Genomic DNA, 27,480 nt, shown 5'->3' on the forward strand with positions numbered 1-27,480 from the left:
ATTATTAGGAACACCATACTAATACAGTGTTGGACCCCCTTTTGCCTTCAGAACTGCCTTAATTCTACATGGCATTGATTCCACAAGGTGCTGATAGCATTCTTTAGAAATGTTGGCCCATATTGATAGGATAGCATCTTGCAGTTGATGGAGATTTGAGGGATGCACATCCAGGGCACGAAGCTCCCGTTCCACCACATCCCAAAGATGCTCTATTGGGTTGAGATCTGGTGACTGTGGGGGCCAATTTAGTACAGTGAACTCATTGTCATGTTCAAGAAACCAATTTGAAATGATTCGAGCTTTGTGACATGGTGCATTATCCTGCTGGAAGTAGCCATCAGATGATGGATACATGTTCTCATTCTGTTTACGCCAAATTCGGACTCTACCATTTGAATGTCTCAACAGAAATCGAGACTCATCAGACCAGGCAACATTTTTCCAGTCTTCAACAGTCCAATTTTGGTGAGCTCGTGCAAATTGTAGCCTCTTTTTCCTATTTGTAGTGGAGATGAAAGGTATCCGGTGGGGTCTTCTGCTGTTGTAGCCCATCCGCCTCAAGGTTGTGCGTGTTGTGGCTTCACAAATGCTTTGCTGCCTACCTCGGTTGTAACGAGTGGTTATTTCAGTCAACGTTGCTCTTCTATCAGCTTGAATCAGTTGGCCCATTCTCCTCTGACCTCTAGCATCCACAAGGCATTTTTTTGCCCACAGGACTGCCGCATACTGGATGTTTTTCCCTTTTCACACCATTCTTTGTAAACCCTAAAAATGGTTGGGCGTGAAAATCCCACACCCCTAAATGCATTGAAGCAACTGCCATGTGATTGGTTGACTAGATAATTGCATTAATGAGAAATAGAACAGGTGTTCCTAATAATTCTTTAGGTGAGTGTATATATATATATATATATATATATATATATATATATATATATTTATAGAGAGAGAGAAATAGAAGGGTATGATTGAAACGGTTAAACTGTGTGTGGTAAGCCTTGAGTGTGTCTCTGGGAACCAAGAGGTTAACCCAAACACAGGATAAGCAGGGTTCATAGTCTGTTTTGTCTATGTTAGCCATAGCTAACATAGTCAGATTTGTAAAATACGTACTAAGACCTGCTTATACTGGAGTGAGTGAGGTTGACAGTGGGACGCTCACTCCACCCGGGCTTCGGTCCTGGGCTTCCATAGCCCACAGCTGCAGGTCACATGGGTCTATAAGGCCTAATTTAAAGCTCAGTGTAGAGCTGAGTAGTGTGGCCATACCTGGAGAGCTGACTGCTGAATCACAGAAGGTATTGTATGTGCCACCCAATACTTGCCATTTGTACCCGTGGGCCAGGAAGCCGGTCCCACGTATAGTCAGGGACTGTCTTTTGTATTAGGTACTTGCTCAGCTGAGCAGGGTTTGTTTAAGCCCATTTGTTAAGGCTATGCTTACGTTTAAATAAATGTGAAATAAAAACACTTAAATCTGACTTTATCCTGTTTGTGTCCCTGCTTCCTGCACAGCTATCAAGTGTCTACCAGATCGACCTCCCCCACAATATATACATATATATATATATATATATAGAAGAAAAAGTCCAGTGGGAGCACCAGCCAGCATGTGGGTGCAAGGTCCAACGTAGGGTAACGGCAATCCCCAATGGTATAGAGAACAAAGAAGTAGGACTGCACTCCAAGATAGTGATAAAATCAGCAAGTGGTTTATTCACCCATAATATGGCAAGTCTTGCGACGTTTCGGCTCACAAGAGCCTTCCTCAAGCATGGTAACAGTGAAAGTGAGAGCATTATAAAGGCATTTACAAAGTGTCCAACCCATAAGGGTGTGGTTACAATCAATTACAATTGCAAACATACGATGCATAGCAATACAAATAAAGTGCATGTGCATAAAGTGAGCAGTGGTATACAATTCATGACTAAGGGATGCCATCCCTACAAAGTGTATTAAAATGTATGTGATACTTCATCTAAGCTAAAATCACAATTATATAGGTGATAATATGATGAAGGTGGATCACAGAAGTCAAACCGTAGGAAGCAATGGGGCCCGCACATACCATGGCGTTCTTTGTGCGTCTCCAGGTCCTCATTGCGCATGACCACACTGACATCATCCGATGCATCACAGTGTAAAGGTCAAGCGCTCGCGCTCTGCCTGGGTCGACATGAGAGCGCCATTTTACATAAGGGAAAGACACCTAAAGGTTACGTACAGGTTATCTATTTAACTGTTGTCCACACGGAACAATCATATCTCCGACCGCTGCAGGGATCTCCTACATATATCAGCAAATGGGCGGGACACCTGACCAAAGCGCCACTACAAGCACAATTGCCCAAAAAAAAATAGCAGTCGTAGAGGGATGATCCCTCAATTGTACCAACAACCTTATCTTGTTAAAATATAATGACATATCTGGAGTAACGCATTAATAAAAGAACGCTGATGTCCACCTCGGGTCGCATAGCTTCCAAAGGGTCTGATTCTAGGATCCACATCCAATTTAGTGAAAATATAAAATCCTAAAAAGCAGAGAAAAAATATTTTAGTTTCAAAATAGATCTTTTTCATAATTGTAGATAAATCTTTTACAGTTATCATGCACCAATATACAAAAGTGAGAAAGACAAAGCGCAAACATGCCAAGGGACCGGGGGTCAGCCACAGATCCTAGGTCTCTCACCTGAACTCAATATTGAGACCCCTGGGATGCAGGCTATCCAGATCATATATCCAGCGTAACTCTCTTTTCTTCAAGAGTGTCAGGCGATCACCACCTCTTCTAGGAAGCCTGACCTGATCAATGATCCAGCATCTTAGATCACGCTCGGAGTGTCCGAGGGATCCAAAATGTCTGGACACTGGTAGGTCAGTACGTTTCTTCCTTATTGAATTCCTGTGGTTATTCAACCTTACTTTCAATTCTGTGGAAGTTTCCCCGACATATAATAGGTTACAGGGACAAGCCAACACATATTGAGGGAGTTTCACACATATTTGAATGATATAGATCCTGATCTTCAGTATACTATATCATACTCTAAAACGCAATTGTCATTTCTAGACACGAACGTCAAGCTAATTGATGGTATGGTTGGCACAGGCTTATATGTCAAATCGACAGATAGAAATACTATCCTACGTTATGAAAGCAATCATCCACGCAGCCTGGTTAAACACCTCCCCCATTCGCAGTTCCTCCGTACGAAACGCATTGTTTCAGACCACACTGAGTTGGAGACTACACTGGATACGATGTCAGATAAGTTTAGGGAGCGGGGTTATCCTCGCAGATTATTAGATGCACATAAGAACAAAATCCTACATATGAATACTGAAATAACACATACCACCTCTAAAAAAACTCAGAGGATACCATTTATGTCCACATATTCTGGATGTAGTATGGAGATAGGACGTATCCTGAAGGACAACTGGGGTATCCTAAGCAGGTCTATTAAAGATGTACCAGAGTTTAAGCTTCCGCCCCTTTTATCGTACCGTAAAAACAAAAATCTTAAAGACCACTTGGTCAGAGCGGATGCAGGTCCAAAGAAAACCAGCATACAGCGGACATTGACACAGCCGGGACTTGGATGTTATCCGTGTCTCGGTTGTGTCAATTGTCGATATATATGTAAAACTAGATCTTTCACACACCCGCTTACCAACAAAGAGTATCCGATAAAGTTCCATCTAAACTGTTCCTCGTCATATGTAGTTTATGTGTTGGCTTGTCCCTGTAACCTATTATATGTCGGGGAAACTTCCACAGAATTGAAAGTAAGGTTGAATAACCACAGGAATTCAATAAGGAAGAAACGTACTGACCTACCAGTGTCCAGACATTTTGGATCCCTCGGACACTCCGAGCGTGATCTAAGATGCTGGATCATTGATCAGGTCAGGCTTCCTAGAAGAGGTGGTGATCGCCTGACACTCTTGAAGAACAGAGAGTTACGCTGGATATATGATCTGGATAGCCTGCATCCCAGGGGTCTCAATATTGAGTTCAGGTGAGAGACCTAGGATCTGTGGCTGACCCCCGGTCCCTTGGCATGTTTGCGCTTTGTCTTTCTCATTTTTGTATATTGGTGCTTGATAACTGTGAAAGATTTATCTACAATTATGAAAAAGATCTATTTTGAAACTAAAATATTTTTTCTCTGCTTTTTAGGATTTTATATTTTCACTAAATTGGATGTGGATCCTAGAATCAGACCCTTTGGAAGCTATGCGACCCGAGGTGGACATCAGCGTTCTTTTATTAATGCGTTACTCCAGATATGTCATTATATTTTAACAAGATAAGGTTGTTGGTACAATTGAGGGATCATCCCTCTACGACTGCTATTTTTTTTTGGCAATTGTGCTTGTAGTGGCGCTTTGGTCAGGTGTCCCGCCCATTTGCTGATATATGTAGGAGATCCCTGCAGCGGTCGGAGATATGATTGTTCCGTGTGGACAACAGTTAAATAGATAACCTGTACGTAACCTTTAGGTGTCTTTCCCTTATGTAAAATGGCGCTCTCATGTCGACCCAGGCAGAGCGCGAGCGCTTGACCTTTACACTGTGGAGGACCACAGGACCTGGAGACGCACAAAGAACGCCATGGTATGTGCGGGCCCCATTGCTTCCTACGGTTTGACTTCTGTGATCCACCTTCATCATATTATCACCTATATAATTGTGATTTTAGCTTAGATGAAGTATCACATACATTTTAATACACTTTGTAGGGATGGCATCCCTTAGTCATGAATTGTATACCACTGCTCACTTTATGCACATGCACTTTATTTGTATTGCTATGCATCGTATGTTTGCAATTGTAATTGATTGTAACCACACCCTTATGGGTTGGACACTTTGTAAATGCCTTTATAATGCTCTCACTTTCACTGTTACCATGCTTGAGGAAGGCTCTTGTGAGCCGAAACGTCGCAAGACTTGCCATATTATGGGTGAATAAACCACTTGCTGATTTTATCACTATCTTGGAGTGCAGTCCTACTTCTTTGTTCTCTATATATATATATATATATATATATATATATATATATATATATACACATACACACACACTGTATATACACTGCTCAAAAAAATAAAGGGAACACAAAAATAACACATCCTAGATCTGAGTTAATTAAATATTCTTCTGAAATACTTTGTTCTTTACATAGTTAAATGTGCTGACAACAAAATCACACAAAAATAAAAAAAATGGAAATCAAATTTTTCAACCCATGGAGGTCTGGATTTGGAGTCACACTCGAAATTAAAGTGGAAAACACACTACAGGCTGATACAACTTTGATGTAATGTCCTTAAAACAAGTCAAAATGAGGCTCAGTAGTGTGTGTGGCCTCCCTGTGCCTGTATGACCTCCCTACAACGCCTGTGCATGCTCTTGATGAGGTGGCAGACGGTCTCCTGAGGGATCTCCTCCCAGACCTGGACTAAAGCATTTGCCAACTCCTGAACAGTCTGTGGTGCAACGTGACGTTGGTGGATAGAGCGAGACATGATGTCCCAGATGTGCTCAATTGGATTCAGGTCTGGGGAACGGGCGGGCCAGTCCATAGCATCAATGCCTTCGTCTTGCAGGAACTGCTGACACACTCCAGCCACATGAGGTCTAGCATTGTCTTGCATTAGGAGGAACCCAGGGCCAACCGCACCAGCATATGGTCTCACAAGGGGTCTGAGGATCTCATCTCGGTACCTAATGGCAGTCAGGCTACCTCTGGCGAGCACATGGAGGGCTGTGCGGCCCTCCAAAGAAATGCCATCGCACACCATTACTGACCCAATGCCAAACCGGTCATGCTGGAGGATGTTGCAGGCAGCAGAACGTTCTCCACGGCGTCTCCAGACTCTGTCACATGTGCCCAGTGTGAACCTGCTTTCATCTGTGAAGAGCACAGGGCGCCAGTGGCGAATTTGCCAATCTTGGTGTTCTCTGGAAAATGCCAAACGTCCTGCACGGTGTTGGGCTGTAAGCACAACCCCACCTGTGGACGTCGGGCCCTCATATCACCCTCATGGAGTCTGTTTCTGACTGTTTGAGCAGACACATGCACATTTGTGGTCTGCTGGAGGTCATTTTGCAGGGCTCTGGTAGTGCTCCTCCTGTTCCTCATTGCACAAAGGCGGAGGTAGCGGTCCTGCTGCTGGGTTGTTGCCCTCCTACGGCCTCCTCCACGTCTCCTGATGTACTGGCCTGTCTCCTGGTAGCGCCTCCATGCTCTGGACACTACGCTGACAGACACAGCAAACCTTCTTGCCACAGCTCGCATTGATGTGCCATCCTGGATAAGCTGCACTACCTGAGCCACTTGTGTGGGTTGTAGACTCCGTCTCATGCTACCACTAGAGTGAAAGCACCGCCAGCATTCAAAAGTGACCAAAACATCAGCCAGGAAGCATAGGAACTGAGAAGTGGTCTGTGTTCACCACCTGCAGAACCACTCCTTTATTGGGGGTGTCTTGCTAATTGCCTATAATTTCCACCTGTTGTCTATCCCATTTGCACAACAGCATGTGAAATTGATTGTCACTCAGTGTTGCTTCCTAAGTGGACAGTTTGATTTCACAGAAGTGTGATTGACTTGGAGTTACATTGTGTTGTTTAAGTGTTCCCTTTATTTTTTTGAGCAGTGTATATACACACCCCGATCCTCCTCTCGCCGGCATCCCAAATCCCGCGCAAGCGCAGTGCCGTCAATCATCTTATCATAGCGCTGGCAATCGCCGGCACTGCGCCTGCGCAGGATTTGGGATGCCGGCGAGAGGAGGATCGGGGTGTTTGCCGGAGGGCGCGGCGCTGAGGAGGGGGGGGGTGTTAAGCACTTAGCCGCGCCTCTGGGAGGCGATTTAGATGAACTTGGAGGCGTTATTAGTTTTCAAATTTAGCCGGGCATGGCACTTCAGAGGGGCGTTCCTGGGCACCGTGGAGAAAGTAGAACGCCCCTCTGGGCTCTTTACAGCGTCATTTACATATCATAAGAATCGATTTTTTTAAGAAATGACAAGACTGACAATCAAAAGAATAAGACAGATGGAAAAAAGGTACTCTGTTAAACATGGATTCATGAAAAAAAAAATTGGTAAATTGCTAGTGACAGATTCCCTTTAATTAATTCAGATCTAGGATGTGTTATTTTTGTGTTCCCTTTATTTTTTTGAGCAGTGTATATATATATATATATATATATATATATATATATATATATATATATATATATATACAGAACAGACCAAAAGTTTGGACACACCTTCTCATTCAAAGAGTTTTCTTTATTTTCATGACTATGAAGTCATCAAAACTATGAATTAACACATGTGGAATTATATACATAACAAACAAGTGTGAAACAACTGAAAATATGTCATATTCTAGGTTCTTCAAAGTAGCCACCTTTTGCTTTGATTACTGCTTTGCACACTCTTGGCATTCTCTTGATGAGCTTCAAGAGGTAGTCCCCTGAAATGGTCTTCCAACAGTCTTGAAGGAGTTCCCAGAGATGCTTAGCACTTGTTGGCCCTTTTGCCTTCACTCTGCGGTCCAGCTCACCCCAAACCATCTCAATTGGGTTCAGGTCCGGTGACTGTGGAGGCCAGGTCATCTGGTGCAGCTCCCCATCACTCTCCTTCATGGTCAAATAGCCCTTACTTTCAAAGTTTTCCCAATTTTTCGGCTGACTGACTGACCTTCATTTCTTAAAGAAATGATGGCCACTCGTTTTTCTTTACTTAGCTGCTTTTTTCTTGCCATAATACAAATTCTAGCAGTCTATTCAGTAGGACTATCAGCTGTGTATCCACCTGACTTCTCCTCAACGCAACTGATGGTCCCAACCCCATTTATAAGTCATGAAAATAAAGAAAACTCTTTGAATGAGAAGGTGTGTCCAAACTTTTGGTCTGTACTGTATATATATATATATATATATATATATATATATATATATATAACATGGAAAAATGAGGAGGCAGCACACTATGTAAACAAGGGGTGCACGTCCGGCTGATGTGGACCAGCACCTAGGTCCAATGAGCTAAAAATGGAAAAATAGCCAGCAGCACTCTAGGAGGTCAGAAGCAAACGGTGGTTTATTAGACCCAAAGTCAAGCGACGTTTCGACAGCTTGTTGCTGTCTTTGTCAAGCATAGTGCACATGTGATACAGGCATGGTTTAAATAAGGATGTCAATCCATAATACATTATCAATTAAATAAATTATAGTGCAAATACAGAACATACAACTTATAAGTGATTACTTATAAGTTGTATGTTCTGTATTTGCACTATAATTTATTTAATTGATGTTAATGTACTGTGGATTGACATCCTTATTTAAACCATGCCTGTATCACATGTGCACTATGCTTGACAAAGACAGCAACAAGCTGTCGAAACGTCGCTTGACTTTGGGTCTAATAAACCACCGTTTGCTTCTGACCTCCTGGAGTGCTGCTGGCTATTTTTCCATTTTTATATATATATATATATATATATATATATATATATATATATTGTGACACAGTGAGGGGTTGGGGTTGTGTCTGGCAAGGCAGGTATTTTCCTCCCAGCATGTGCGGCTGGGCTGGTTTCCAGCCAGGTGAGGTCAAATACTGGACCGAAGTTTAGGTGCCGGTCCAGGTTTTGGCAGCACTTGGCTGTCCATAAATAGGCAGGTGGGCTCAGCAGAGATGTCTCAGTTTTTGGGATCTGAGGTTTTGTGCCGTGCTGGAGGGCTAAGAGCCGCATGCTGGGGAAACAGGCCTCCTAAAGCCTGCTGTGGACTACTGGAGGCAGAACTGTCAGCAAGGTGACTTGTGTTATATGAACTTTCCATTGTGTGTAAATTAACACCAAGACTGCAAAGTTACGTGCTGTTTTGTGCAATTGCCTCAACTGTGAATAAACACTGACGTTTTGAGTTAACAACTTGTATTTTGCCTCTGTACTGCGCCCGCTTACCCCATCTACCAGAGCGAACCCCCACAATTGATGGAGGTTGCGGGCAAGAGCAGTGAGGCTGGCGTGAATGCCGATATGTTTGATTTCTACATTTTTCAGGCACGGTTGTATGTCGTACATTAAACCAGCTGTATTACAACCAGTGCCCCATGACAAAATAAAGGCTGTTGTGGAGGCTAATCTGCAGCAGTGAGAGACAAACCTGCAGCAGCGAGGCTAATAAGCAGCAGCAGGAGACTAACCAGTTGCTGCTACAACACGTGATAGCTTTGCAGACAGCAGAAGCAACCCCGAGCGTCCACGATGCCCGGAAAGTAGTCCGTGGCGCGATCCTTAACATGACCCCCGCAGACGACATCGAAACCTACCTGGCGATGCATGAGAAAGTGGCTAACCCGTGACCAGCGGGTTGAGGTCGTCGCTCCATTCCTGGCATTCGATTACCAGAGGGTGTATTTCGACTTGCCAGACGATCAAGCGGCCGACTACAAAAAAGTAAAGGGTGAGATTTTGGCAAGACTGGGGGTGAATGTGTTGGTCCGGGCCCAGCGGGTACATCAGTGGGGGTTTAAGCCAGCTGAGCCTGCAAGGACCCAGTATTAGGACTTTCTCCACCTCTTGCAAAAGTAGCTACAGCCTGGTGTGCTGAGTTCCACGCCTATGCTGGATAGACTATTGGCTTATACACTCACCTAAAGAATTATTAGGAACACCTGTTCTATTTCTCATTAATGCAATTATCTAGTCAACCAATCACATGGCAGTTGCTTCAATGCATTTAGGGATGTGGTCCTGGTCAAGACAATCTCCTGAATGTCAGAATGGGAAAGAAAGGTGTTAAGCAATTTTGAGCGTGGCATGGTTGTTGGTGCCAGACGGGCCGGTCTGAGTATTTCACAATCTGCTCAGTTACTGGGATTTTCACGCACAACCATTTCTAGGGTTTACAAAGAATGGTGTGAAAAAGGAAAAACATCCAGTATGCGGCAGTCCTGTGGGCAAAAATGCCTTGTGGATGCTAGAGGTCAGAGGAGAATGGGCCGACTGATTCAAGCTGATAGAAGAGCAACGTTGACTGAAATAACCACTCGTTACAACCGAGGTATGCAGCAAAGCATTTGTGAAGCCACAACACACACAACCTTGAGGCGGATGGGCTACAACAGCAGAAAAACCCACCGGGTACCACTCATCTCCACTACAAATAGTAAAAAGAGGCTACAATTTGCACGAGCTCACCAAAATTGGAGTGTTGAAGACTGGAAAAATGTTGCCTGGTCTGATGAGTCTCGATTTCTGTTGAGACATTCAAATGGTAGAGTCCGAATTTGGCGTAAACAGAATTAGAACATGTATCCATCATGCCTTGTTACCACTGTGCAGGCTGGTGGTGGTGGTGTAATGGTGTGGGGGATGTTTTCTAATTGGTTTCTTGAACTTTCACAATGAGTTCACTGTACTAAAATGGCCTCCACAGTCACCAGATCTCAACCCAATAGAGCATCTTTGGGATGTGGTGGAACGGGAGCTTCGTGCTCTGGATGTGCATCCCTCAAATCTCCATCAACTGCAAGATGCTATCCTATCAATATGGGCCAACATTTCTAAAGAATGCTATCAGCACCTTGTTGAATCAATGCCATGTAGAATTTAGGCAGTTCTGAAGGCAAAAGGGGGTCCAACACCGTATTAGTATGGTGTTCCTAATAATTCTTTAGGTGAGTGTATGTTCTGGAGGGCTCTGCCCTCTCCAGCACTAGATCGGCCAGGTGTCTCCTGGCAACGCCCTAGAAATGGTGGACCTGGTGGAGCACTACGAGGCTACTAAGACTGTTTCAGGGGGTTCTTTTGGGAGGGGGGCAGTCAAACCCCGTAAATCTCCATCCCAGATCCGGCGACTTGTGCCAACCAAACCCCCCCGGGCTGTACCCTCTACGGACCTGGCTCCGATAGTCTGCTGGCGGTGTCAGGAGCCGGGCCACGTAAGAGATGACCCCACCGTGGAACCCATGGATACTAACTATGGCTACCGTCAGTCGCTATATGCAAGGAAGTTGCAGCAGATACCCAAAAAACTCTAAACCACCTGTGTCAGGTGGAGGTAGGAGACACTCCAGCGGAGGCTCTGCTGTACTCAGGGAGTCTGGTGTCCCTAGTAAGGGCTTCCCCAGGTACGGTGAGCGGAGTATACTGGCCGGAAAATCGGAGTCATGTGCATCCATGGAGACTTAAAAGACTATCCCACCGCTCTGGTGTCTATAACCACAGGGGCTGGCAGATGGACTCACGAAGTGGCAGTTGCCCCAAATTTACACTCCGAACTTATAATAGGGAGAGACTTCCCGGCACTGTGGCCTGCTATGAGAGTGACTGATACCCATGAGACAGGGGTAACCCTAGCAGAGTGGCCTGGCTCAGGGGGGAGACCAGAACCCGGGGAATCCTGGGAACCTGAGACGGAAGGGCCAGCGGTAGGGGTGACCTCCACTTCGGTGGAAGAGGGGGAGACAACCCCGCTAAGTGTGATGGTGGGAGACGTGGAGTACTTGCAGCTGGGTCCTGAATTGGCAGACCTCAATGTCTCTGGGGATAATTTTGGTACCACCAAACGTCGGGACCCAACCCTATCCCGCGCCTGGGAAAATGTGTTAATAGTAGATGGTGAACCACAACAACCTGGGGCAGAGTCAGTGTTTACCCGTTTTGTGGTTCATCAGGATATGTTGTATCGGGTAAACCAACGGGTTGAGCCTATTGAACAGTTGGTGGTCCCCAAGGCTTTTAACAAACTTGTGTTAAATCTGGCCCACTCGGGGGTCACCTGGGGCTGCAGAAAATTCAGGATCGTATTCTACAGCGGTTTTACTGGCCCAGCATATTCAAAGAAGTGGAAGAGTTTTATAAGTCTTGCCCGACCTGCCAGATAACTAGCCCCCAGCTACATTTTCATAGTCCCCTAGTACCTCTCCTGATTATCGAAGTACCATAGCTATGGACCTCATAGGCCCAGTACTGAAGACGCCAGAGGGCATCAACACATCTTAGTCATTCTAGACTACGCCACTCGGTACCCGGAGGCGGTGCCACTGCGACATACCTCGGCCAAACTCATAGCTAAGGAGTTAATGGAGATGTTTTCCTGAGTGGGACTACCTAAAGAGGTTCTGACCGACCAAGGGCCCCTTTTATGTCCAAGGTGATGAGGGAACTCTGTAAGTTGCTGCACATAAAACAACTACGGACGTCCGTTTACCATCTGAAAACAGACGATCTGGTAGAACGGTTTAACCAAACATTAAAAAATATGTTGAAAAAGGTAGTGTCTAAAGATGGGAAGGACTGGGACTTCCTTCTGCCCTATCTCATGTTCGCAGTGCGAGAGGTACCCCAGGCTTCTACTGGGTTCTCGCCCTTCGAACTGCTATATGGCAGACATCCTCGCGGTCTCTTGGATGTGGCCAAAGAGGCGTGGGAACAACAACCCACTCCACATAAAAGTGTCATTGAGTACGTTACCCAGATGCAAGATCGGATAGATACAGTGTTGCCTCTTGTTAGAGAGCATATGGAGGCAGCTCAGAGAGCCCAGAGTCGGGTCTATAATTGGCAGGCTCGGGTCCGGATCTTTAATCCCGGTGATTGGGTTTTGGTTCTGGTGCCGACAGTGGACAGTAAGTTCCTGGCTAGGTGGCAGGGGCCCTACGAGGTACTCGAGAAAATTGGAGATGTAAACTACTAGGTACACCAGCCAGGGCAGTGAAAGCCAGAGCAGGTTTACCATCTAAATTTACTCAAACCGTGGAAAGATAGGGAAACCTGTACAGAAGGCAGCCCGCGTCTGGGTTTTCTAGGAGAAGAGATACCGGCCCCTCTGTCTGATGCAAGAGAGACGGCTGCCACAGTAAAAATTGCTGACAGCCTCTCCTCTAAGCAGACTCAGGAGGCTAGGGAGTTCGTTAGACGGAACACGGATGTGTTCTCGAACCTCCCTGGACACACTTCCATAATCCAGCATGACACTGTCACTGAGCCTCAGGCAAAAGTCCGATTAAAACCATATCGGGTACCCGAGGCTCGGCGACAAGCCATATCGGAGGAGGTGCAGCTAATGTTGCAGCTAGACGTCACTGAGGAGTCAAAAAGTGAGTGGGTCAGTCCTATAGTATTGACACCTAAGCCGGAAGGGACGTTGTGGTTTTGCAACGACTTTCGAAAACTTAACAAGGTTTCCAAATTCGATGCGTATGCCATGCCCCGGGTGGATGAGCTCATCGAGAGGTTAGAACAAGCCCGGTATTTTTCTGTTTTGGGCCTCACGAAAGGGTACTGGCAGATGCCCTTAACGGAGGCTGACAAAGAGAAAACTGCCTTCATCACGCGTGAGGGGCTGTATCAATATAAGGTCTTACCCTTTGGTCTGCATGACGCCCCGCCACTTTTCAGCGACTAATGGACATTGTACTTCGTCCACATCGTCGGTACGTTTCGGCTTACCTGGACGATATTGTCATCCACAGTACCGACTGGGAAAGTCACCTACCCAAAGTGCAGGCTGTAGTGGACTCCCTTCGGAAAGCAGGCCTAATCGCTAACCAAAAAAAATGTGCGATAGAGTTAGAAGAGACTAAGTACCTGGGGTATGTCATTGGGCGTGGAGTCATCAAACCCCAAGTGAACAAAATAGAGGCGATACGGAATTGGCCCCGACCTGTCACCACTAGGCAAAAAAAGTCACTCCTGGGAATGGAGGGCTATTATATGAGGTTTGTTCCCCACTTTGCTACTGTAGCCGCGCCCTTGACAGGGCTCTTGAAGGGAAGAAAATCAGTGATGGTTCGCTGGGATGATCGGGCGGAAGAGGCTTTTGCTGCTTTGAAATTGGCTCTGTGTGGGTCACTGGTTTTGGTGACGCCCGACTTCAAGAGGGAGTTTGTGGTACAAACAGATGCCTCCGAAGTAGGCCTCGGTGCTGTACTGTCTCTCAGGAAGTCAACGAGGAGGAGCATCCCATTGTTTTCCTAAGCCGCAAGCTCACTTCAGCCGAAACAGGTACAGTATAGTGGAGAGAGAGTGCCTGGCTATCAAGTGGGCACTCGAGTCTCTCCGTTACTATTTGTTGGGGAGAAATTTCCGCCTGGTGACCGACCACTCCTCTCTCAAGTGGATGAGCCAAGCCAAAGACAGGAATGCCCGTCACACCAGATGGTTTTTGTCTCTGCAGAACTTTAAGTTCTCGGTAGAACACAGAGCAGGCCGTTTGCAGGAAAATGCGGATGCCCTGTCCTGGGTGCATTGTCTGGCGTGTGTCCACCCCCTTAAGGTTGAACAAGGGGGGGGGGGGGGGGTATGTGACACAGTGAGGGGTTGTGTCTGGCAAGGCAGGTATTTTCCTCCCAGCATGTGCGGCTGGGCTGGTTTCCAGCCAGGTGGGGTCAGATACTGGACCGAAGTTTAGGTGCCGGTCCGGGTTTTGGCAGCACCTGGCTGTCCTTAAATAGGCAGCTGGGCTCAGCAGAGATGTCTCTGTTTTTGGGATCTGAGGCTTTGTGCCGTGCTGAAGGGCTGAGAGCCGCATGCTGGGGAAACAGGCCCCCTAAATCCTGCTGTGGACTACTGGAGGCAGAACTGCCAGCAGAGTGACCTGTGTTACATGAACTTTCCATTGTGTGTGAATTAACACCAAGACTGCAAATTACATGCTGTTTTGTGCAATTGCCTCAAGTGTGAATAAACATTGAATTAAGAACTTGTATTTTACCTCTGTACAGCGCCGCTTACCCTATCTACCAGAGCGAAACCCCACAATATATACTGCATGTATGTAAAGATGTAGTGGTATATGTGATTTTTACTAGGTCTGGCAAGATGACTAGATGTACAGTATATGACCAAACAATAAAAAATAGGGTTACTGCTAATACTGTAGATAAGTCAGCAGAACACAAATTATCCAGGTTAGTCTGACAGCAGCATATGGACGCATACGCTGATAAGTCTATCTCCACTCACCATGTGTGACGGGGAGCAATTCTGCTGGTAAGCACCTAATGTAACGAGAGCTGGTAACAAGAGAATTCCCTTTGTACCGACAAGATGTTCCAGTCTGCAAGCTCCTGAGAGGAGACAATAAGCGGATTTTGCTTGGTGTTGCTGTCACATCACATAAATAACACGAGCACCATAAAGATATATTGGCACTGTGTGAGCACAGGGACGATACTGATATCTTACAGCGCAGGAAGAACAACGTGTTTGCCAGAAGTACTCAGAAACATTTTCTTTGTCCTCGAAGCTTACAGATCTATTGTAAGCGCTGACATTTCTAGTGGACAATGGTGACAGCTTCTGTACACTGTGTAACAATGTGCAGATTTTTAAAGGAAAACGCAATTCGGATGTTCTAACCCATTAGATTACAAAACATAATAGCTGGATAATTAAATACGCTAATGGCGGTAGAAAGAAAAATGGCACAGAATGATAGTGTCCTTGACTATTAAATATGTTGGATTACTATGCTTCTGCTTTAGGAAAGGATCTACCGCATACTATTTCTCTATGAATTGCATAGTAAAAAGAAAAAAGGCTTTAGGCTACTTTCACACTAGCGTTGTTTGAATCCGGCGTTCAATTCCGTCAACGGAACTGCCCGCCAGATCCAGAAAAACGTGTGAAAACTGATTAGATTTGAATCCTGATCAGGATTTTGATCACAATGAAAAAATGCATTGGAAAAAACGGATCCGCCATTTATGGACTTTAACTTTTTTTTCACATTTTTAGGGTTTAACATGCAAAAGCCGGATCAGTTTTGACGGAACACACGGCGCCGGATCCGGCGTTAATGCAAGTCAATGGGAAAAAGGCCTGATCCGGTTTTCAGTCAAAGTGTTCCGGATTTTTGGCCGGAGGTAAAAATACAACATGCTACGGTTTTCTGAAAAGCCTGATCAGTCAAAAAGACTGAACTGAAGACATCCTGATGCATCCTGAACGGATTACTCTCCATTCAGAATGCATGGGGATAAAACTGATCAGTTCTTTTCCGGATTTGAGCCCCTAGGACGGAACTCAGCGCCGGAAAAGAAAAACGCTAGTGTGAAAGTACCCTTAATAAAAGAAGATCAGTTGTCAGTCTAGAGGGGTGATAAAAACTGCCATGATGGGCATGCAGGGATATTGTGTAAAAATTACTAAAGCTGGTCATACACATTAGATTAAAGTCGGCTGATTTCAGGGCAACCGGCAGGATCTAATGGGTATCGCAGTGACCTGACCCTCCCCCAGAAGCTGATGTTGGGGTAAAGAATGGTCAGGCATGTCGGTTCTTTTTTTCCTGTCTGGCAGCATCTTACTCTGCACCTATCGATCGTGAAGCCCAGCATGTATGTGCGAGGAGGTAGGACTAGTTGACTGAAAAGTGAATGGGAAGACTGAACCTTGTATGTAAATGCTAAGCTTAAAAAAAAAAAAAAAAAAGACTGAGATAATAAGGCCAGCAAACAATTCAAAGGACTGTGTCTAAATATGATTAATATAAAAGGGTATTCCAGGGAGTCGAAAAGTAATCCAACAAATCCAACCTAAATAAAGAAGCATATACATCTATGTCTGCATTCAAGCGCATTCATTTTTGTTTTTCCAATCTCATTTTCCTATGGTCTCACTGCTAGCCTGAACTTCAGTAGTTTTCTGCAGTGCTCCCCCATCTGTCTGTGGCAACACTTCACAGTCCATGTGGTTTCAAGGGGTTCGGCTTAACTGATGCTCAGTACTAAAACCAGCCCCTAGATCAGGGCTGGCCAACCTGCGGCTCTCCAGCTGTTGCAAAACTACAACTCCCAGCATGCCCAGACAGCCTACAACTATCAGCCTACAGCAGGGCATGGTGGGAATTGTAGTTTTACAACAGCTGGAGAGCCACAGGTTGGCCAGCCCTGCCCTAGATGAATTCAGCTATGTTCCTGCTGGGCTGGATATCAACATAGCATGAGGGTAGGATGGAGAAGAGCAGGGAGACCTCCAGCAGAACCTTTTCTCTAAACATCTATAGTGGGGGACATGTCCCCAAACAATGTTCACATCTTATTTGACCCTCCCATGCTGTAAGAATGGTAAGAGCAAATGACTTTGCTTTTAACAAAACATGGTTTCATCTGGACAACTTTGACATTTGTCCAACTTATTTCTCACTTCAAACCAAATCTTTCGATATAGGACTGTATGCATTCATTTCCTCACCTAGAGTCTGGAGTGCTACCTTACTTGCCCATGATTTCTGCACCGCACAGCAATGCCTTTTTTCTCATTGGGCTTCTCTGAGACTTCTATGGCTTTTTCTCTCTCTTTCCCATCTGCCTTCTGTTTTCTTTGAATCCTGTCATCCGACGGCTCATGTGTAGTTCTTATCTTTGATCTTCTGACCTCATAAACACTCATTATTGCTCAAGTCTTATCAAACTTATAAGAATGTGGCTTAAAGGGATTCTGCCATCAGAATTTAGGCCTATAACCTAAACATATGGCGAGGTCCCTACTAATACACAGAATCCTAAAGTGACCTTATCAAATGCGCCTGTGGCTCTATAATCATATAAAACAGGTTTATATAACCTGTCACTCACGTCAAAATGTGTCCAAGGGGACGTCTCACGATGCAGGGTGCCCGGCTGCAGCCATCTCCTTTCGGTGCCCAGCGCCGCCTTCTGAATTGAAATCTCCGCCCTCCCTTCCATTAGAGCCGCCCACCTCAGTTCATCGTTCAATCCTGGCAGCGGCCTCATTATGCGAAGTGCGCATGCGCCGGCCGGCTCACTTCGCTAGAACCTGCCTTGGCCGCCCGATAGGGCACCCTGCATCGTGAGACGTCCCCTTGGACACATTTTGACGTGAGTGACAGGTTATATAAACCTGTTTTATATGATTATAGAGCCACAGGCGCATTTGATAAGGTCACTTTAGGATTCTGTGTATTAGTAGGGACCTCGCCATACGTTTAGGTTATAGGCCTAAATTCTGATGACAGAATCCCTTTAAATAAGTGTTTATGAGGTCAGGAGATCAGAGATAAGAACTACACATGAGCTGTCGGATGACAGGATTCAAAGAAAACACAAAGTAACAGATTGAAAACAGACTGATTATTTAACTCTTTTATCTCAGAAATGCCTGAACATTTTTAATGAAGACCAATTGAAAAAATGATTTGTAGCCCAAAAGAAATAAAATTCAATAATAATAAAAAGGTGTACATAGCCTTTAACTACAAAACATTTTTATGTTATTTTTTTTTGCTATGTCATGTCTGCCTCATTGTAATGACCAAAAAACCTTTGAATAGGAACAATGTACTTGTATTCTATACACTGTATAAACTGTAATATAGCGGTCAAAGGTGAACATATGTGTAAAAATTATACTCCATCACAAGTGCAGAAACTATTTGGAACACTTGAACGGACATGGAAGTATATTCAATCTATTGTAGTAGTTTGGGTAAGAAACCAACCTATCATATAAGAAATCTAGAGTAGAGATCTACCATAAGGTAGGTTTACAGGTAGCCATTTTTTGCTATTGCTTGTAAAGGTGTAAACTGTAGGAGTGAATGGTAATAATACTAAGAGCCAATCAATATCTGACCTGATGGCTACGGTATTAAACTGTAAATGGAAAACGACTGAACATTTTGCAGAAATGGGAACTTGTATCATAGCAAAATAACACAGACAGAAATCCAGATAATTAACCATCAGGACGTCAGCTTGATGACGGGGAACCTTACCGTGTAACCCCATCCTAGGCAGCTGGAAATGACAAGGGCCAGTATAACTGCAAACAATTTGCTCTTAGTTGCTAAGCAGTCTAAAAACTTATGATTCATGCACCCACTAGAGGATTCGATGATTAGATTATTTAGGAATAACCAAATTAGCTTCATTACATTATTTAGAAAACAAAAGCCATTTAGTCTAGGGCCAAATGTTTAAAGGAAATCCATGAGCTCTTTGTGTGGGTTTTTTAAAGTGAATGTGTGGCTAAACTTTAGAGCAGCCAAACAGGACAGATATCTCGGGGGCAGGGGGCAAACATTTAAGGGTTGTATTACATTGGCCGAGGGTCGGCCAGATGATTACTGAAAAGCATTCGTAGGAACGCTTATTAGCAGTCACCTGCCTGTGTAAAAGTGCCGCCGATTACCCCATGAACAAGCAAATGCATATTGGGTAATGGGTAATTACATCTTAAAAGCGGTCACAAAAATCATCAGATCGTGCTGTCTAATCACGCCAATCAGTATGGGGACCAGTGATGGCATTAGCGATTGCTTGCCCCCATGCTGAGGAGGAGATCACTGCATGTAATTGCAGCAGTCTCTTTCACTGACGAGCAGGCGGTTGTTGCTTACTGCCAGTCTAATACAGCCCTGAGATACAGTTTACACATCTGCAGGCTTGTTTCAGGGCGTCAGCTAATAAGGCTGTGGCATGGTATATGCTGATGAACTCTATCCATAGAGAGAAAGAAGTAAATAGGAGTAATATTTGTTACAAGGCACCCATTTAGCTGTGTCTGTTTATGTCTTAAAGGGGTTATCCAAATTCTATAATGCCCCCCCATACGCCCCCAGGCCCCTCACAGAGATTGTACTTACCCCACTCCCCGGCAACCACGTTGCTTCTGAAGCCTACACAGCCGCCACGTGTATGAAAACATCCAGCATCGGGGGGTCAGCCAATAGCAGGCCACGATGGGTACAAGCCTCCCTAGCGTCACCCGCGATGCTAGGGAGGCTCATTCCCGCCTATGCGACGGGGTGATGCAGCGGTGGCTGTGGGGGTGTTAGAAGTGACGCGGGAGCCAGGTAAATACAACCTCTGTGAAAGTCCTGAGCGTATGGGCAGGGCCGGCGCTTCCATAGAGACAAGGGGGGCAATTGCCCCCGAGTCCTTAGGGGCCACCCCCGCGCCGGCCCGCAACTAACTATAGGCAGGACAGTCAGTGTCAAACGGAGATGAGCGCTTCCATTGTGGAAGCGCTCATCTCCAGTCATCTGTATCGCCGTCCTCAGGACAGCGATACAGATGGCTGTGCAGCAGGGCAGGGGAGGGAGAGGTGTGTCCCTTCCCCTTCCTCTGATAGGCTGTCGGCCTAGTGCCTGCAGCCTATCAGAGGTACAGCGCGGGACACAGGCCGGAAGAGGCCGGAAGAGGCCTGCATCGCATTGCTGCCAAGGAGGTAAGTATAAGTGTTTTTTTTTTTTTTGTCAATACTGGTGGCTACTGGCACATGATGGGGGGCTCTGGCTACTGGCACATGTTGATGGGTGGGGGGGCCTATGGCTACTGGGACATGATAGGGGGGGCCCTATGGCTACTGGCACATGATATGGGGGGGCTCTGGCCACTGGGACATGATAGGGGGGCCCTATGGCTACTGGCACATGATATGGGGGGGCTCTGGCTACTGGGACATGATAGGGGGGCCCTATGGCTACAGGCACATGATATGGGGGGGCTCTGGCTACTGGCACATGATATGGGGGGGCTCTGGCTACTGGGACATGAGAGGGGGGCCCTGGCTACTGGGACATGATAGGGGGGCCCTGGCTACTGGGACATGATAGGGGGGGCCCTATGGCTACTGGCACATGATAGGGGGGTCTATGGCTACTGGCACATGTTGATGGGGGGGATCAGGCTACTGGCACATGATAGGAGGGCCTATGGCTACTGGCACATGATAGGGGGGCCTATGGCTACTGGCACATGATGGGGGGGCTCAGGCTACTGGCACATGATGAGGGGGGCTCAGGCTACTGGCACATGATGGGGGGCTCAGGCTACTGGCACATGATGGGGGGGCTCAGGCTACTGGCACATGATGGGGGGCTCAGGCTACTGGCACATGATAGGGGGGGGGCTCTGGCTACTGGCACATGATATAGGGGGGCTCTGGCTACTGGCACATGATATAGGGGGGCTCTGGCTACTGGAACATGATATAGGGGAGGCTCTGGCTACTGGCACATGATATAGGGTGGGCTCTGGCTACTGGCACATGATATAGGGGGGGCTCTGGCTACTGGCACATGATATAGGGGGGGCTCTGGCTACTGGCACATGATATAGGGGGGCTTTGGCTACTGGCACATGATATAGGGGGGTTCTGGCTACTGGCACATGATGTGGGGGGCTCTTGTTACTGACACATGATGGTGGGGGGGGGCTCTTATTACTGGCACATGATTGGGGGGCATCTATGAGGGCACATTTTAGTGGCACATTATTGGGGGACATCTATGGGGGCACTTATTACCGGCACATTGGGGGCACTTATTACTGGCACATTATTGGGTGGCACTGTGGGGGCACTTCTTACTGGCACATGATTGGGGCACTTCTTACTGGCACATTATTGGTGCGCACTTTAGGGGCATTTACCGAGGCCACAAAGAACGGTTATTTTATATGGGGGCTCTGTGTAGGGGCATTTTATACTGGAACACATTATGGTGGGTACTATGGGGAAGGTGGGAGAGGAGTACTATGGGGTCATCTACGGGGGCACTGAGAAGGGGTATTTTATACTTACAAATTATGGGGGACACTGAGGGCATCTACTGGGGCACTATATATGGGGCATTTTATACTGGTACATTATGGGGGGCACTAGGAGGGATGGGGGAGAGGAGCACTATGGGGGCATTTACTGGGGGCACTATATAGGGGTATTTTATACTGGCACATTATGGGAGCACTATGGGGACATTAGCTCAACTGGGGGCATTACAAGGGGGTATTTTTTGCACTGTCACATTATAAGGAGAATTATTTCTACTGGGGGGGGGGGGGGGATTATGGTGGGCTTTATTACTCCCCATGGTATGACCCCCTAGTAGCAGCACCAGCCTCTCCCTGCTCTGCTATCCCTCTGCCCATTCTCCAAATCCTTATTATGAAATCTTTCTCATTAGGATAAAACACAACATCAGTTCCGCCGAGCCCCCGGCCAAGTGTTGAAATGGCGTCCGAGATCCCCAAGGGCCAAGCCAAGTAATTGCAATTGTGGCGAAAAAAGATAGGAAGGCGCTCATAGGGTAATAGGTTCAGTAATAAGTATATAAAATAAAGATATCAGAAATACTGCTCACCTTGTGGTGTTGTGCATACGTAGGCACAACACTCGTGAGGACAGGGGGTCGGTGCAGCCGGTATCTTCTCAGTCCTCGTAGGTGGAGTAGCCAAGTCTCCAGAGGAATGATATGTATTGCATTAGAAAAAAAAGAGATTGATTGTGCACTAGAGTAGTGCACCAATTGATACCTTCTGGCGCAAAGACACGACCTCAGTGGATAGGTAAAAGGGTATTTTATTGATAGGAGTCACCTATCAATAAAATACCCTTTTACCTATCCACTGAGGTCGTGTCTTTGCGCCAGAAGGTATCAATTGGTGCACTACTCTAGTGCACAATAAATCTCTTTTTTTCTAATGCAAGCCAAGTAATTGTAAGTTTTCATATGAAATATGTTTCTTCTGTAAAAGTCATCAAGTGTCATGGGGGGGGGGGGGGGGGGCCCTTATTGTTTTTTGCCCCAGGGCCCCATTTCACCTCGAACCGGTCGTGCGTATGGGAGGCATTTTAGGGGTTGGATGACCCCTTTAATGTTTTCTTTATCTTTAGGGGATCAGAGGTCCATGAAGAACACAATCTGTGTCTCTCCTGCCCTTCTCCATATAAAAGTCACTACTGATTGTAACCTAATGCTAGTTTAATGGGAAAACACGGTTACCAGCCATCTGCACGCCACCATTTTATTTTTTCCTTCTATAGTAATGTCCTATCCTTGTCCGCAAAATGGATGAGACATAGACATACGGATGAGACAGGACACGGCCCCATCGAAATGAATGAGTCTGCATCCAATCCACAAAATATGTGGACAGATTCCCGTTAAGTTAAAAATAAATGTAAAATTAACTTTTTGGTTTTCACTTACAGGGTTAGGCCTCTTTCACACGACAGTATGTCTTTTTCAGTGTTTTGTGGTCCGTTTTAAACGGATCCGTTGTTCCGTTTTTTGTTTCCGTTGTGTTTCCGTTTCCGTTCCGTTTTTTCCGTTCCGTTTTTCCGTATGGCAAATACAGTATACAGTAATTTCATAGAAAAAATTGGGCTGGGCATAACATTTTCAATAGATGGATCCGCAAAAAACGGAACGGATACGGAAGACATACGGATGCACTTCCGTATGCATTCCGTTTTTTTGCGGACCCATAGACTTTAATGGAGCCACGGAACGTGATTTGCGGCCAAATATAGGACATGTTCTATGTTGGAACGGAAAAACGGAAATACGGAAACAGAATGCATACGGAGTACATTCCGGTTTTTTTGCGGAACCATTGAAATCAATGGTTCCGTATACGGACCGTATACGGACCGCAAAAAACGGCCCGCAAAACGGAAAAAAAAAAACGGCCGTGTGAAAGAGGCCTTAGTCCTGTCCTAAGTGCACAGGAGCTAAAAATGAGTCCTCAGCCCCATAGACAAAAAGTTATGGGGGTCAAAATATAGCGATGTGAAGAAAAAAGAAATTTTTCCAAAATTTTATTTTTTTAAAGTAATAAAACACAAGAAAAACTATATAAGGGCTCTTTCACACTTGCGTTATTGTCTTCCGGCATAGAGTTCCGTCGTCGGGACTCTATGCCGGAAGAATACTGATCAGGATTATCCTAATGCATTCTGAATGGAGAGTAATCCGTTCAGGATGCATCAGGATGTCTTCAGTTCCGGTACGGAACGTTTTTTGGCCGGAGAAAATACCGCAGCATGCTGCGCTTTTTGCTCCGGCCAAAAATCCTGAAGACTTGCCGCAAGGCCGGATCCGGGATCAATGCCCATTGAAAGGCATTGATCCGGATCCGGCCTTAAGCTAAACGTCGTTTCGGCGCATTGCCGGACCCGACGTTTAGCTTTTTCTGAATAGTTACCATGGCTACCGGGACGCTAAAGTCCTGACAGCCATGGTAAGTGTAGCGGGGAGCAGGGGAGCAGCATACTTACCGTCCGTGCGGCTCCCCGGGCGCTCCAGAGTGACGTCAGGGCGCCCCAAGCGCATGGATCACGTGATCACATGGATCACGTCATCCATGCGCATGGGGCGCTCTGACGTCATTCTGGAGCGCCCGGGGAGCCGCACGGACTGTAAGTATACCGCTCCCCCGCTCCCCGCTCCTACTATGGCAACCAGGACTTTAATAGCGTCCTGGGTGCCATAGTAACACTGAAAGCATTTGGAAGACGGTTCCGTCTTCAAATGCTTTCAGTACACTTGCGTTGTTACGGATCCGGCAGGCACCTCCGGCAACGGAAGTGCATGCCGGATCCCAACAACGCAAGTGTGAAAGAGGCCTAAATGTGGCATCGCTATAATCTAACTGACCCACAGAATGAAAGTAACATCATTTACTGCATAGGGAACATCGTAAAAAGCCATAAAATGACATTGGAATTGCGTTTTTTTCCAATTCCACCACATTTGGATTTTTTCCAGCTTCTCACTACATCGTATGCAATATAAAATGGTGCCAGTAGAAAGTACAACTTGTCCCACGGCTATGTGAATGGGAAAATAAAAAGTTATGGCTCCTGGAAGGCTGGGCAAGGATTAAAAAAACAAAAAATGAAAAAATGAAAATTTCCCTGTCCTTAAGGGGTAGGGAGTCATGGATGTTTGTATCAGGCAATTGCTTGAAAATACATGTTTAATCTTCATTCAGTTGTTTTCACTGGATGTGAAAGGCTTGAAATCAGTTGAACTAGCAGTAGCACTCCTATTAGCGCCGTGGCCTTCTTGCAGCTTACCAAGCACAGCACCATACGCTGCATAGCGGCTGTGCTTGGTATCGTATTCACTTCAATGGGTCTGAGCATGATACCAAGAACAGCCGGTATACAATCTACTTATTTCTCATATCTAAGATGGGAAGGACATCAAACAGACAGAAAAAGACTTTATTTTGCAGTGAATGTTTCAGAAAACAAAGTTTTTCACAATATAAAAGGCAAGAAAATTTCACCTGTTAACAAATACAAATTCACTTACCCTATCCCAGCTGAATGATAGGCCAATTCTGTCTAACTGCTGCCGCATGTGTTCAATATTGCTGCAAGGTAGAAATGCAGAACAATTAGTGCAAATATCTGCCTGTCTGAACAGTGTGTTTGTGATGTGTCAGTGATGACACTCACCGACTACTCCAACTGACTACTGCAGCCAATTACTGGCCTCAGCCGTCACGTGAGTCATCACCGCTGCAGTGTCGGTTTGCTTCAGCTATGAAGAACCGAAATACAGTACATCTCATGACTCCCAAGGCCAGTGATTGCAGCCATCACGTGGAGTAGGTGGGCACATCATTGTTGCAGCGTAGGCAACACAGACTGCCCAGAGCACTGGAGCATTGGCGCTGGAATGGCGGGAGATTGAGCAGGTCAGTACGGGTGTTTTTTTGTTCGTTTTATAACATTCCTAGCCTTCACACTTTTTGGGGATTGAAAAATAGTGATGACGTCCGTGTGCATTCCGTATTTTGCGGAATGGAACAGCTGGCCCCTAACAGAACTGTCCTATCCTTGTCAGTATTGTGGACAATATTTGGACATTTTTTTTGCGCAACGGACATATGGAAACGGAATGCACAAGGAGTAACTTCTGTTTTTTTGCGGACCCATTGAAATGAATGGTTCCGCATATGGTCCGCAAAAAAAACCGGAAAGGTAAGAATATACATTCGTGTGCATGAGCCCTTATGCAGCGCAGCCTACTACCACTTGAAAAGACACCCTAGTGAGTACCAATTGCCTTATAGGACATGAATAATACAAGGATGACTTTTTTAAAATGTTGCTTCAAAATTTAGGAAAGAACATTTGTTCAGCCAAACCACTATCAGCTGACTCCTTTTATGCGTGTCTGTTAAAGTTTATTCACTCGTCACAATTTGTTTCCCATAATTTTTTCTAAATTGTGTCAAAACATAAAGGGTTTTTTACTATGACATAACTGCAATGTATGAATGCATCCTTATTTCCCAACTGAGAAATATCTTGTGTGTGTGGCTAGCTTAGATGTCATCTGCATTTTGATGGACTTCCTAATGGAGAACAATGGGAATCTACATTTTTTACATGTGTTTATAAGCCCAGGTTCACGTCTGGGTTGTGAATCTGACATGTGTCATGTGTGCTAAAAACTTTGAAATACATTTATTTATCCAAGCCATTCTGAGATTGTTTTCTCGTGACATCTCGTACTTAACGGGTTCTCCAGGAATTAAGAAAATGAAAATATGTAAATATTACTTTTTTATATATTCCCAAATATCTTTCATTAGTTATCATGGCTCGTTTTGTCTGGGGAGCAATCATTAGGAGAAATAAAATGGCCGCCGTCCTATCAGTACACACAAAACCTGTCCTAATCACATAGCAGGACACAGCCACATCCCCTTGAGCTTGTTTGGAGGTTCTAGCAGCGTATGACCTAAGATCGGTGCTTCATCTACCGGGGACAGCCATCCTCTTCAACCGAGCGCGCAGCTTCGGGAGGGATGCACATGGATCGGTGAGGGAGGAAGTAGACCCCTGCCTAGCCAGCCAGATTAGCCGAATCAACCTTAGCAATCAATGGGGTGACAGATGTCGCAGCCAGATCGCCCACACAGCCACATTCCTACCTCCTCTCTGTACTTTATGTCTCCTGAACTTGTTCCTACAGAGATTCAGCTGAAGATCATATTAAACTGCATTTAGGATCATAATAACTGACAAGCAGAGCAGAGAGGAGGATGAGGCAGCTCTTTAGGTCAGGGTTCTGAAGTAACTTGTCCTCCTGTGTGATTAGGACAGGTTTTGTGTGGACTAGTAAGATGGCGGACATTTTATTTCTCCTAATGACTGCTCCCTGGACAAAACAAGCTAACTAATGAAAGGTATTTGGGAATATATTTATAATAAAGTAATAATTACGTATTTTCATTTTCTTCATTTCTCGGAGAACCCCTTTAATGTCAAGGGTAAATTTGGGTCAATAAGTTTTACCTTACAGAAAATTTGGAAAAAAATTACATTTTCTAAATTTGAATTTCTATGCATTAAAGTCAGATAGTGATACCTCATTAGATAGTTTTTACTTACGATTCCCTCTATGTCTAACACCTTGATATGCCACACCTGTGAGGTGGGATGGATGGATTATCTCGGCAAAGGAGAAGTGCTCATTAACACAGATTTAGAGAGATTTGTGAACAATATTTGAGAGTAATGGGTCTTTTGTGTACGTACAAAATGTTTTAGATCTTTGAGTTCAGCTCATGCTAAATGGGAGCAAAACCGAAAGTGTTGCATTTATATTTTTGTTCAGTGTAGTTGTATGAGGGCTTATTTTTAGCGGGATGAGCTG

The 27,480-nt window shown here is 45.4% G+C and overlaps 1 protein-coding gene across 2 annotated transcripts in view; it reads right to left on the reverse strand.

The window, feature by feature from the left end:
* The window catches only part of LARS2 (leucyl-tRNA synthetase 2, mitochondrial), a 220,434-nt gene that overhangs the window by 138,368 nt on the left and 54,586 nt on the right, over positions 1-27,480 (reverse strand). For both annotated transcript variants that reach the window (XM_040432868.1, XM_040432867.1), the window contains exon 5: positions 25,123-25,183. In XM_040432868.1, coding sequence (XP_040288802.1) covers positions 25,123-25,183 — 61 coding nt within the window. The remainder of the gene's footprint in view (positions 1-25,122; positions 25,184-27,480) is intronic.

The sequence above is a fragment of the Bufo bufo genome, chromosome 5 (assembly GCF_905171765.1).
Source record: "Bufo bufo chromosome 5, aBufBuf1.1, whole genome shotgun sequence".
NCBI classification, from domain to species: domain Eukaryota; kingdom Metazoa; phylum Chordata; class Amphibia; order Anura; family Bufonidae; genus Bufo; species Bufo bufo.